The sequence below is a fragment of the Humulus lupulus genome, chromosome X (genome assembly GCF_963169125.1).
Source record: "Humulus lupulus chromosome X, drHumLupu1.1, whole genome shotgun sequence".
Lineage (NCBI taxonomy): Eukaryota > Viridiplantae > Streptophyta > Magnoliopsida > Rosales > Cannabaceae > Humulus > Humulus lupulus.
This window is the reverse complement of record NC_084802.1, coordinates 187,198,770-187,211,303: the sequence shown is the minus strand read 5'-3', so window position 1 is coordinate 187,211,303 and position 12,534 is coordinate 187,198,770. Positions and strand designations below refer to the sequence as shown.

The 12,534-nt window shown below is 29.9% G+C and overlaps 2 protein-coding genes across 5 annotated transcripts; one reads left to right on the top strand and one right to left on the bottom strand.

Moving 5' to 3' along the window:
• The first annotated feature begins 1,704 nt into the window (after positions 1-1,704).
• On the top strand, positions 1,705-5,314 carry LOC133803173 (protein FAR1-RELATED SEQUENCE 6-like). 4 transcript variants are annotated; one of them, XM_062241136.1, is made up of 3 exons: positions 1,705-1,886; positions 2,286-2,516; positions 3,155-5,314. In XM_062241136.1, the coding sequence occupies exons 2-3, from the start codon at positions 2,487-2,489 to the stop codon at positions 5,222-5,224; spliced, it is 2,100 nt and encodes a 699-aa protein (XP_062097120.1). In that variant the 5' UTR covers positions 1,705-1,886; positions 2,286-2,486; the 3' UTR covers positions 5,225-5,314. The 4 variants fall into 4 exon arrangements, with proteins under 4 accessions (XP_062097120.1, XP_062097122.1, XP_062097119.1 ...); XM_062241137.1 differs by lacking the exon at positions 1,705-1,886 and adding an exon at positions 1,898-2,044; XM_062241138.1 differs by lacking the exon at positions 1,705-1,886 and having other exon boundaries at positions 1,894-2,516; positions 3,206-5,314.
• Positions 5,315-9,750: 4,436 nt separating this feature from the next.
• On the bottom strand, positions 9,751-11,968 carry LOC133803503 (vesicle-associated membrane protein 711). The gene is made up of 4 exons (XM_062241569.1): positions 11,667-11,968; positions 11,026-11,216; positions 10,601-10,764; positions 9,751-10,133 (listed from the first exon to the last, which is right to left on the bottom strand). The coding sequence occupies exons 1-4, from the start codon at positions 11,881-11,883 to the stop codon at positions 10,046-10,048; spliced, it is 660 nt and encodes a 219-aa protein (XP_062097553.1). The 5' UTR covers positions 11,884-11,968; the 3' UTR covers positions 9,751-10,045.
• Positions 11,969-12,534: the final 566 nt, after the last annotated feature.

Here is a 12,534-nt window from a genome sequence, read left to right as displayed (position 1 = left end):
TACTTTTAGTTTCAATTTTTTAATGGATATAAATTGATAAAGTATAGAATATAATCATTAATGAATTTCATATTTTGAAAAGATACGTAAAAACACAACCATTTAACTTTACCTTTACTTTTTTGTTACAAATCCTTCGGCTATATAATTTCTAATAATTTTGGTTACAAATTATTGGATGAATTTTGGTGAAATAGTTATAGAATTGTTGTTTCTAACATTTTGAAATTTCGTTACTAGTTATAAAATTTTAAGAGAAAATTACATAAAACCCGGTAAGTTAAAAAAAATTTCGCTTTATACGATAAATTATAAAATTAAGGTAGTTGTCCATATGCATAGCCTTGTTCTCCTAGTTAACTAGATGATATCCTCTTACTAGGTAGATTTTGTAATTTAGAGTAACATTTTTATTTGGTAAAATCAATTTTTTTTTTATATATATATATATTTATTATCAAATTACTGATATATTATGTTATTTATTTAATATTTTTTGTCAAATTATTCTTTTTTATTGAAAAAAGTGAAATCAATTTAATTATTTTAAAATGTTACCAACTTTATTTAATTTATTTATTTTCAATATATGCTGACAACATTAATTATTTTTTTATAAATTTTGTAACATATATTAATAGTAGTAGGAGAGATAGTGATAAAAAAATATTATATTGTTTTGAAAATCATAGCTCGCAAAATCTCAATACTCAATGTTAAACTAAAATCTTAATCTAGTCCAAATTTCAAGCTTTGTTGCAAAAATATATTTTAAAGTTAAAAAATTAGTTTTGTAAATTTTTGTAACAATCATGTTAAATAAATTTATAAATATTTATGTAAATGTTAGTTACAAAAATAAACTTTTTGATTGGGAAATTAGTTTTGCAAACTGTTATTTCAAAAATGTAAAATTTGTTTACAAAATTATTGTAATTTACTACTCTATAACTGCATTTTAATATAAATATATATATAATAAAAAGTTTTATAAATAATGAATATCTTGAATTTATATTTTTAAGTTGTATAATATAAATTTCCAACTTTTCTAAATATTATTTACAAATTTGATGGTACAATATTATGAATGTATAATATAAATTTGATGGTACAATATTATAAGATATGGAAAAATATAATATTTTTATGTAAATTTTGGTTACAATTTCTTAATTATAAACTACTTTTGTAGATGTTAGTTACAAAAATATATTTCCTACTTACAAAAATAAAAAATTAGTTACGAATTTGTTCTTAAGTTTTGTATACAAAATAAAATACAATTTTAAAACTAATTTTTGTAAATATTATTTACAAATATATAAAAGATATTTACAATTTTGTAACAGATATTTACAAGTTTGTAAATGTTAATCACGAAAAATTATATTTTACCGCTTTTATTTACGATTTTGCCACTCTGTATTTCCGCATTTGCTCCTATGTATTTTTATAAAAAAAAAATTCTCTATTTTTGTAATGCAATCATAATTTTCATATTTTTTTAATCTTTTAGTGCATTTTTTTTGTAGATTTCCTAAATATATTTGATTGAGTTTGATGGATGTGTTTATTTTTGTTTCTGCTTTATCTATTGTTTACTTTTCTTGATATTTTTTTATATACCGTAAATTGGACACACTCACTAACCAGTGAATTAATGATTTAAACGGTGGCGTCTCGTTGAAAACAAAAATCCCCACCTTATACACTCACTCACTTACCAATTTTCCAATTCTTGCGAGTGGAGTGTGGGAGAGAGACGTACAAAATCGAAACCCAGCTCAACACCCCCGCCCGGTGGGTTTTGTTTGGAAGAAAAGCTTTTTCGTGTCCTATTCAACCACGCCCAACGCCCACGCCCATTTGGCATAATTTCAAAGGTGAGTTTTTGTTTTTTTCAAAACCCAGAACAAACCAAAAGCCATAAGAATCAGAATTGTTGTTGTACATATCATTTGACTCAGTTACTCAGAGGAGACGAGTCTCACCTTTTTGTATAATGTGACCTGAATACTCAATAGTACCTTTTTTTAACGAGGTTAGAACGCCTTATTACAATTCACCTGCTTTATATTTGTCCAATGATCCTAAAACTTAGTGGTTTTTTGAAATTTTGTTGTGGCTAGCTATACCAGTTTTGAAACTTTAAGCTTCCTGGCTCTGCAAATCAAATTGTTTTTTTTATTATTATTATTATTGTTAAAGTTGGTTGGTTATGTGGATTTGGAAATCACGTATTTATATGCCCCTCTTCTCTGATCTGATCATCAAAACCCTAGATTCTTTATCCCCAATCCTCTTCCGACTGATCGAGTTTGTCAATTCAACTCGGAGAAAAAGAGGGCGATTGAAATTGGATGATCACTCTGGGGTTTTAGAGAGAGAGAAAGAGAGTGAATTTTGGGAAGAAAGATCAGAAGTTGCAGGGACGGAGTCCCCCGAAGCACAGGCACGACGGGACTTCGCCGCTGCCACTTCGGATGGATTGGAGTCCTCCCCCTAGAAAATGGGTATACGTTTCTCTGACAATTATATTTTTTTCCCCTATTAATTTTCTGCAACTATTCACCTGATCTGTGAGTAATAATTAAAAAAAAAAAAAAATTATTGGCCTATCTTGGCCGAGAAAAACTGCATGGCACGATTAAAAACAGTCGTGGTCACCGTGGCTTACCACGACAGTCCCCTTGATGCTCCAAAATCTTGCATCAAGTCTAAAATATCTAATTTTGAAAAAAGAATGAAGAAAAAGCTTATTTTATTTCGTTAGTGGTTTGAAATAGAAGTTATATCAAAACAACTTCTAAATAGTAGAAAATTATATACATTTTTTTAAAAAAAAGTTTAAGTTATTTGGTAATTATATTTTTTGAACAAGGTATTAGGTTATTTTGTAATTATATTGATTTCGAATATGTTTGGAAATAGCTTCTGATTAAGACACTGAATGTGGAGGATTTTTTTTTTTTTTGTCAAATAATATTTTCATGTCTTAAGGATGTCTTTCTATTGAAGATAAATTTTGGGATGGAATTGAAATCTCATGTTGCAATCTCAAATAATGAAGTGTAAAAATGACAGAGATGCATCTTTAATTCTTAAGATGAATTTTGAAAAATTTGTTCTTGGGTACTGTTCATTTTGCTAGCTTTACCAGCTTTGGAACTTAAAGCTGTCTGGCTCTCAAATTGTGTTTCAGATGGAAGAAGTTTGTCTCAATAGCGAGCCAGTGTTTGATGAAGGTGATGAATATGATCTTGATGGAGATTTCTCAATGGTAGAACATGATGTAGAATCTGGGGAAACACAAAAAAAGGATCCCCCGCTTCCAACTGTGGGATTGGAGTTTGATTCTTTTGATGCAGCTTATGATTTTTACAATGCTTACGGTAAACAACAGGGCTTTGGCATTAGAGTGAGCAATTCATGGTTCAGATCAAAGAGAAAAGAGCGGTATAGAGCTAAATTAAGTTGCAGCAGTGCAGGGTTCAAGAAAAAGAGTGAGGCCAACAATCCTAGACCAGAAACAAGAACTGGTTGCCCTGCAATGATTGTCATCAAGCTCGTGGATTCAACAAGGTGGAGAATAGTTGAAGTAGAACTTGAACATAACCATCAAGTCAGTCCACAAATCAAGAGGTTTTACAAGTCTCATAAAAAAATGATCCTTGCTGCCAAAAAGGCTCAACCACCTCCTCAGCCTGTTACAGAAGTGCACACTATTAAGCTGTATAAAACAGCTGTGTTGGATTCTGGGTGTAATGGATACTTAAGTTTTAATGAAAGTGAGGGTATGAGCTCTGTTGATCACTCTAAACATTTGGAACTAAAAGAAGGGGATGCTCATGCAGTGTACAACTACTTCTGTCGCATGAAGTTGACAAACCCAAATTTCTTTTACTTGATGGATATCGATGATGATGGTCACCTCAGGAATGTTTTCTGGGCTGATGCCAGGTCCAGGGCTGCATATGGTTATTTTTGCGACACAGTTGCAATAGACACAACATGTTTGGCAAACAAGTATGAGATACCTCTAATATCATTTGTTGGAGTAAACCACCATGGACAATCCATATTGCTGGGTTGTGGCTTTATTGGACACGAATCAGTAGACTACTTCTTATGGATGCTCAGGGCATGGCTGAAATGCATGCTAGAGAAGCCTCCACGAGTTGTCATCACTGACCAATGTAAACCCTTGCAAACAGCAATTTCTGAAGTTATACCAAAGGCTCGTCATTGTTTTTGTTTGTGGTATATTATGCATAGAGTTCCAGAGAAGTTGGGGGGATTGAAGGGATATGAAACAATTAAAAGACAGTTGAATAAATCAGTTTATAATTCCTTGAAAATTGCGGAATTTGAAACTTCTTGGGCTGACATGATCGAACGGTATGGCCTGGGGGATAATAAATGGCTTCAGATGTTGTATGAAGAACGACAGCTCTGGGTTCCAGTTTACTTAAAGGACATATTTTTTGCTGGAATGATCCCTATTCAAGAAAATGAGGGCTTGACTGCTTTTTTTGATGGTTATGTACATAAACACACATCATTTAAGGAATTTGTTGATAAGTACGATCTAGCTCTACATAGGAAGCACATGAAAGAAGTCACAGCAGATCTGGAGTCAAGAAATTCAAGTTCTGAATTGAAAACAAGATGCAATTTCGAAGTTCAGCTATCAAGAATATACACAAGCGAAATCTTCAAGAGGTTCCAATCTGAAGTTGAGGGGATGTACTCCTGTTTCAACACAAGGCAGGTCAATTTTAATGGGCCAATAATTACATACATAGTCAAAGAAAGAGTTGAAGTTGAGGGGAATGAGAAGGAAGTCAAGTACCACGAGGTTTTGTTTGAGACAACACAAGTGGACATCAGATGCATTTGCAGTTTGTTTAATTTCAAAGGCTATCTATGTAGGCACGCCTTGAATGTTCTTAACTACAATGGCATCGAGGAAATTCCATCACGTTACATTCTGCCTCGGTGGAGTAAAGATTTCAAGTGCAGGTATCTTCTTGATCATGGCTCCAGTGTTTCATCTGTTGAGATGTATAATAACCCATTGTACTGGTATACTCATCTAAATAAGCTGTCCCTTCCGGTTGTGGAAGAAGGGGCACAATCGCAAGAACGTTATAAGACCACCTTGCAAGAATTAGAGGCATTGTTAAACAAGTTTAATCTTGTGGAGGATAACTTAGTGTAACATAGAATACAAATTAACTTGGCAACCTGGAAGGAACACCAAGATCTTTCCACGAATGACTGTTTTAATTGGTATATATGCTTTTCCTTATGTCTTCCCTTGTAAAAATTGTAGTATTTTCAAGTCTAGGATTTCTATTTCAAATTCTGGTGTCATCTAGAGATTGACAGTAGTAGATATTAGCCTGTCGTTTTCAGCATATCGGGATCCATTGGCAGCATGCACAACGTTTGTGTGTGAAGCCAAATGTTTTCCAAGTATTGCTGCAAATGCCCGATATGTAAAAGACCTTTAGGGCTTGATTGGTAGCAAATCTAAATCACATTTTATAATTTCAAAAACAAAAATAAGGTAGGTCCCATCATAATACTTGATTGGTTCTTTATTTTGAAAAAGCAAATCCTAATTCATATCCCAATTTTATACTACAGAATTGAAAACAACTTTTTCACGTTTTCCTCCATTTCAAATATTAGTTTGGATTTTGTTGTATATTTTGTAAGAATGAAAAAATGTATTTAATAAAATGCACAGTAGACCTCAAAAATGAAAAATATATACATATATAATGTACATAAAATATTTTAATAGTACATAATTTATCATGAATTTATTAATTAATATTCTAAATTTAAATTTTATTTAACTAAATTTATTATCAAAATTTAATATTATCATTTGTTAAAAAATATTGAATTAAAATAGTTTTATAATTTAATATTGAATTTAGGAAATGATGTTTTCACGTTTTTTTTTTTTTTTTTTTTTTTTTTTGAGCACTTGTTTCTTATGTTCTCTTTATATATTAATAGACTTTTTATATTTTTTGTTAAGGTGCTATGTTATGTACAATAATTTTTCTTTACTGACAATTTTTTTTCTTTCTTTTTACAATTCTAGTGTTAAAATATTTACTCTATTTTTTTAATAAAAAGGGTATTTTCTTCAATTTAAAATTCTTATTCACCTCCATAACTATATATATTTGTTAAAAATTTCATTGTAAAATTATACGAAGTGATGCAATTGATTCTAATTTATAATATATTTTTTAAAATAAAATTCAGCTAATGATAAAATATTTTATAAAATAAATATTACAAAAAAAAAATTACTATTAATAAATAAATATAAATTTATCATTTCAATTCTATACTAAAAGTTAAATATTATAAAATAAAAATAGCTAACAAAATAAAATATTTTTCTAAGTCCACAAATTGTAAATTGAGTTTTAAAAAAAAAAAAAAAATTCTTGCTAATTTTCTTTTATTTTTCATACAGTCTTGATTTTTTTTCTTTTGTCCTTTTTACAAGTAAATCTACTTTTTAAAATTTTTATCTATATAAATTTAGTAAAATAATTGATTATAAAATCATATAACAGAATATAATTTAATTCTAATTTACAATATATTTTCTAAAAAAAATCATTGATCAAATAAAAATTACAACAAATAAATAAAAAAAATATTTTCACTTCAATTATTATTATACCAAAAATAAAAAATATATATTACATATTCAATTTTTAGATTTTCTACCAAAAAATTATTCAATTTTAGAAAACTCAAAAATAGTTAACGGACAATACATTTAATCACATTTTCATAAACATATTTTCAGACACTAAATCTAGATTCTTTTTTTCAGAATCATACTTTTTCAAAATATAATTTTTAAATCACTAATCAATCATGCCCTAAAAAAATATAACTTTAATTTATAAAAAAAAAATCAAAGTTAATGACAATGCAATATTGTTATGAATTTAATTAATGCACTATTATTAAATTTTAATTTATCAATATAATTAAATTTTACTTTCAGTTAAATCAATCACGTATTCAGTATCTGTTATATTTTCAAATTTAATCCCAATCACAGATTCAGTTTTTTAAAACTCAAAAACAGTTTACTGACATTGAACCAATCACATTTTCAGAAACATGTTTTCAGTCACTAAATTCAGATTTTCATTTCAGAATCCCACTTTTCAAAAATACAGTTTTCTAATCGCGAACCAATCAGGCCCTTCGGATAGGTACTTTGGCAATTTCGGAAAATTAGAGAGAAATTGAGAAGTACCCACTTTTAGTTAAATTTTATCTATTGTTATTACGAGATTTATCAAATTACAGCACATGGTTGTAAGTGTTGTTGTAGTTTATATTATATGTGTTATATTATAATTAAATAGGAAATGCATTCTAATTGTAGTGTGTCATTTATATGTGTGGCAACTACATTTATAGGATTGTATTCAATTTATGAAAAATTATTCTTTAAAATGTAAACATGAACGGTTTAAATGACAAAACTTAAAATGTAAACTACATTCATTTAAAATATAAACATTAAGAAATAAAATCTAAATCACAACCCTTAAAAAGTTTAAACATTAAGGCGTAAAATCTAAACTACAATTCTTCAAAATACAAACCACGAAGCTTAAAATATAAATCACAAAGACTAAAATTTAAATCACGTCTCTTTAAAATTTAAATCATAGGGCTTAAAATTTAAATCATAACCATATGACTTAAAATTTAAAACATATAGTTTAAATCATGATTTTTTAAAATTTAAATCATCTTAAAATTTAATCCACGACTTTTAAAATTTAAACTACGAGACTTAAAAGTTAAACCACAAGACATGAATTCTAAACCACGACCATATAAAATATAAATCATGATCCCTTAAAATCTAAATTACGATTTTTTAAAATCTAGACAATGACTATTTAAAATTCAAATCACAAGGCTTAAAATTTAAGTCACAAGCCTTAAAATTTAAACCATAATGCTTAAAATTTAAACCATGCTCTTTAAAATTTAAACTACAAGACTTAAAATTTAAACCACGATTTTTTAAAATTTAAACCACAAGACATAAAATTTATACCACAAGGCTAAAAAGTTTAACTACTAGGCTTAAAATCTAAATCATGGTCATATAAAATATAAAACATAATTAGTTGAAATCTAAACCACGACTATTTAAATTTTAAACCACTATTCTTTAAAATTTAAACTACAACTCTTTAAAATATAAACCACAAGGCATAAAAGTTAAACCACTAGACTTAAAATCTAAATCACGACCATAAAAAATATAAAACATGATCCTTTAATATCTAAACCACGACTCTTTAAAATTTAAATCCCAATGCTTAAAATTTAAACCATAAAGCTTCAAATTTAAATCAGAACTTTTGAAAATTTAAACCACAAGACTTAACATTTAAAGTACGATTCTTTAAAATTTAAACCACAAGATTTAAAGTTAAATCACTGGGCTTAAAATCTAAACTACGACCATATAAAATAAAAATTATGATCCTTTAAAATCTAAACTGCGACTCTTTAAAATTTAAGTTTAAAACACTAGTCTTTAAAATTTAAACTATAAGACTTAAAATTTAAACTGCGATTCTGTAAAATTTAAACCACAAAGCTTAAAAATTAAGCCACGAATTTTTAAAGTTTAAACCACAAGGCTTAAAATCTCAATCAGAAGATTTAAAAGTTAAACAACTAGACTTAAAATCTAAACAACGACCATATAACATATAAACTATGATCTTTTAAAATCTAAACCACTCTTTAAAATTTAAACCATTAGTCTTTAAAATTAAAACCACAATGCTTAAAATTTAAATTACGACTATTTTAAATTTAAAACACAGTGCTTAAAATTTAAATCATGACTCTTCAAATTTTAAACCAAGATTCTTAAAAATTTAAACTACAAAGCATAAAAGTAAAACCACTAAAATTAAAATCTAAACTACGACCATATAAAATATAAAACATTATATTGTATACTATACATAAGCTTGTACAATTCCATAATATACTTAATGGATTCAAACATTCAAGAAAAACTAAACATAAATCATAAAAACACCATAGAAAAAGATAAATTAATTATCAAACACAATCTACAAATACACACAATACCATATGTCAGTTGAGGACTTTCATCAAACAAACGAATTTTTTAAAACTATTTTACATACATAAGATGAGAGGAAGTTCAACTCCAACAACAGAATTGGTGGTGGCTAGAAGATATGTGAGAGTTAGGCTGGGTTGTGGTGAACAAGATGATAAGTCATGACTGTGTGCCTAGTTCTGTCGTGAGCTCGGCTGGCTCGTGGTGCGGAAGATGAAAGTGGTGGCGACTGGGCGTGAAAGATAGTATTGGAGAAGTTTTTTGATTGCATTTGAGGAGATCGTGTAATGGGGAGGGTACTATGGATACATTGATTAAGATTTTAGGTATTAACATAAGAGAGATGGGTAAAAATTATAATGGTTAACTAAGAATGGGTAGTCACGTAATTTTTTCTAACTATGTTGGCACGACTAACGACAGCTTTTCTCTCGTGAACTCAATCTTTTCTTTAAGGAGAATATACCTGAATTCTGTAAATACCCAGATCATCTTTTTGTTTACTTCAATTTCGAGTTTAGTCCACAATCCATGCATATGGCAATATATATATATATATATATATATAAACATTTAAATATATTTTTATATAAATATAATTAAAGCCAACTTTATAAATCAGCATAGGAGGATGCAATCTGAGACACAGATCATATATATTCATGAAAAATACACAACATTGCCCACACAAAAACAGACTTAAAACTCACATAAACCGATCTGTTTTCCACAAAATGTCGGGTTGAAGAATACCAAAACCATATACCAGAGAGGGAGTAGAGGGGTTAAAAGAGGGGGAAAAAAGAGAGGTTGAGGGTCAAGCACAGGATATCTCCAGACATAGCTTCATCCTCACCCTCCCTAAAAACAGGACGGTAATAAAACTCCATGGCAGACAAAAGCCAATACGACATAAGCAACCACTAGCAAAAGGATTATAAGAGCAATCCTGCAAGAATAATGAAGAATTCAGTCAGTAGCCATCGTAGTAAATAAAGTGGTGCTAGTTAATATGGATCTCAACTGTTCCAAACGACACAGCGAAATCTGACAATTTGATGCTTGATTACAGTCCAAATTATCAGAGCATTATAAAATTACAGTTGACACTAGTGAATAAGAAGAAACATTTGGAAATTGAGCTGGATTTCACTTCGTTATTCAATTTTAAAGAACTTGAGCTGATGGGCATTGCATCAGTTGTCATTAAATTTATTTTTTTCCTTCATAATAATCCCTGTCAGATCAACTTTTGATGATGAAGCAAGCTCACACTTAATTGAATGTCCTTGTTGCATTTACTATAACTAAATGATAGACAATTAGTTACACATTCAAGTGATGCGCTCCCACACAATTTTTCACCTGCAAAGGCTTGAAGTAACTAAAGAAAAGGCTTCAGTTTAAAAAACATACGTGAGCTTTACATTTCTCCACCATACAGCGCTTCTAAAACGACGAGCTTGTTTTCTGAATCTGAAAGTGTTTCCTTGCATATTAGCAGTTTTATCAACTAGCAACTCTAAGCGGTCGCCTCTTTCTAATACCTTGTCAATATTTTCTATCATGACATTTCGAACCTACATTGATACAAACAAGAAAAGTAGAGAAATATCATTAATAAAGCAGGTAGATTTACCTATCAACGGTTGTTAATAAGCTCAATATATACAATTTTACTTGTTTCATTTAGAATTGAGAAAAAAATCAAAGATTCAAAACCATGACATTCATCAGTTATAAACATAGGTAACCAAAACTAGTGACCCCAAAGTTTCTTTCAAAAACTCAACATGGGCTATTTGATTTCCTCCATTAAGAGTAAAACATTCAACTCTTACCTGACTCATTTCACCTTTAAGGCGATTTATCCTATCGGCATTTGGATCACTTGAGTAGTATTCTATCTGCTGGCTTAAAACCCTCGAAAATTCATCGTTCATGCCATAAGCCTGGGCTGAATGAACTGCACGGCCATAAGTCCTCACAAATCTTTGATGAATATCCTCGAGAAACGCGAAGGGTATTCTCCCTGCACAAATTCAAAGTCGTACAATGAAATTCTTTAAATATTATTAGTTTTTGTACTCTGTTCTTATTTAATTTGATAAGGGAGATGGATATTCCGTACAAATTACCAGACCACACGAACAATTTTAAACTAAGAAAAAAAGAAACCTCATCAAATTGGAATACACACAAAATAGCACTAAACAACAAATACAGCAATCATATGCTCAGAAGCGAAAGTGCATCCAAAATTTCGACGGCATCAAAGGCAAAGAAAGACACTTAAAACTAATACTTGGAAGACTACAGCATATCCCAAAAACACAATTTAAAACCAGTACAATACAAAAAAAATACAAAATTGGTTAATCTATAAAACATAGACAATGAAATCATAGCAATCAAATCTTCGAAAGAAGACCAAAACGGAAAAAAAGAAGAAAACTGAGATGAGCAGTGATTAGGGGCTTACGGCCGGCGCCTTCGTCGGCCATACAGAGGACGGTGAGGCCATCGGTTCGCCTGATGTGGAATATGTATCGATCCTGAGAGTAAGAAACGTTGGAATCGTTATTACCAGGGATCTTCTCAATAATTTGCCTAGAGATGGCGCCAGCGTTGGTCGATGTGGCGCTGAACTCCGCCAGCACCACCGATCCCCTGGCCACCAACGCGAACAGTATCGCCATAGCCAATCTCTTCTCTCTTTCCTGTAGACTTTTTCCAAGCTTAGAAATAGAAAGAAACTCTCTTCTCTTTAACTATAACTTTTTCTAAGTTTTTTTTTTTTTAATTTAAAATATATGCCAATATTCGATGTGGGATTTGTAACCAGTTGGCGCCACGCTGTTAAGTGTTAAAGACTTTAATTTTACAACAATTTCGGGTTCGGCACAAAAATGGGGTGGTTTCATTTTCATCACTGTGCTGGGCATAGCTCCTTTTTCCTTTTTCAATTTTAAATTATTATTTATATATTGTTTTTGGACAAAATTTTAAATTATTTATTTATATAATAAAATATCAAGCGAAGTTTCGTTAGTGTTTAAACGGCGGACAACGGTACAGCCAACCGGTCTGTCTGTTTTCGGGCCCATTAATTGGATTGGTAGATAGAAGTTTCGAAATATTTGTATTTGTACTATCAGTCCTCAATTTTAATATTATTTACATATTAGTCCTCATGTTGTTATACAAATAAGAAATGACGTTTGACTATTTGTTTTTTTGACATTGGGGAAGGGGATTTGATATTGAGACTAGGGGTGAGTATTAGGCGGGTTGGTCGGGTTACAAAGCATTTTTACCTGTCCAATGTCATAATCGGGTTAGCAAAAGTG